The sequence below is a fragment of the Eimeria mitis genome, genomic scaffold, assembly GCF_000499745.2.
Source record: "Eimeria mitis Houghton genomic scaffold, Emh_scaff1616, whole genome shotgun sequence".
Lineage (NCBI taxonomy): Eukaryota > Apicomplexa > Conoidasida > Eucoccidiorida > Eimeriidae > Eimeria > Eimeria mitis.
The window spans coordinates 4,085-4,938 of record NW_013569931.1 but is presented as its reverse complement, the minus strand read 5'-3'; the positions used below and the strand labels follow the sequence as shown (position 1 = coordinate 4,938).

Below are 854 nucleotides of genomic sequence, written 5' to 3'. Positions count from 1 at the left end.
GCTGCTGCTGCGGCTGCTGCTGCTTCATATCGTCACGCTGCTGCCGCTGCTGATGAGCTGAGCCGTCTAGAGAGCCCCCAGAGGGAGGAGGGGGGGGCTGCTGCTTCCCTTGCTGCTGCTGCTGCTGCTGCTGTTGCTGCTGCTGCTGCATCAGTGGCCCCACGCTGCGGTTGAAGCCGTTTGCATCCCCCCAGCTGCCTCTTCCTGCCTGCTGCTGTACATAGTGCTGCTGCTGCTGGTGATGCTGCTGCTGCTGCTGCTGCTGCTGCTGCCCATAGTGGTGCGGCTGCTGCTGTCCATAGTGATGCTGCTGCTGCTGCTGCTGCTGCTGCTGCCCCCGTCGCTGCTGCTGACGGTCGTGGTGGAGTCTCTGCTCCTGCTGCTGCTGCATGTGTTGCTGCTGCAAGTGCTGCTGCTGTTGCTGCATGTGCTGCTGCTGCTGCTGCATGTGTTGCTGCTGCGGCTCAACGCATGCGCGTGCAACAGCCTTCTGACCTGGGTCTGTCTGGTGCTGCTGCAGCTGCTGCAGTTGCTGCTGCTGCTGCTGCTGCTGCTGCTGTTTCTGTGCAGCCTTTCTTTGTGCTGCTTCAATCTCAAACATACGCTCCATCTCCTGCTGCTGCTGCTCCTGCTGCTGCGGCAGATATATAGCGCCAGCAGCAGCGTCGTATTCTGTTCCCGGTTGCGGTTGCTGCTGCTGCTGCGGTTGCTGCTGCGGTTGCTGCTGCGGCTGCTGTTGCTGTTGCGGCTGCTGCTGCTGCTGTTGCGGCAGCGGCTGCGGCGGCTCCGGTGCAGCAACCTGCTGCGGCTGCTGCTGCTGCTGCTGCTGCTGTGCAGCAGCAGCAGCAGCAGCT

The 854-nt window shown here is 62.9% G+C and overlaps 1 protein-coding gene across 1 annotated transcript in view; it reads right to left on the bottom strand.

The window, feature by feature from the left end:
* Positions 1-854, bottom strand: part of EMH_0040560 (uncharacterized protein) — a gene marked incomplete at both ends in the record, with an annotated part of 7,168 nt that overhangs the window by 3,261 nt on the left and 3,053 nt on the right. The window contains 1 exon segment of the mRNA XM_013495520.1: positions 3-854. Coding sequence (XP_013350974.1) covers positions 3-854 — 852 coding nt within the window.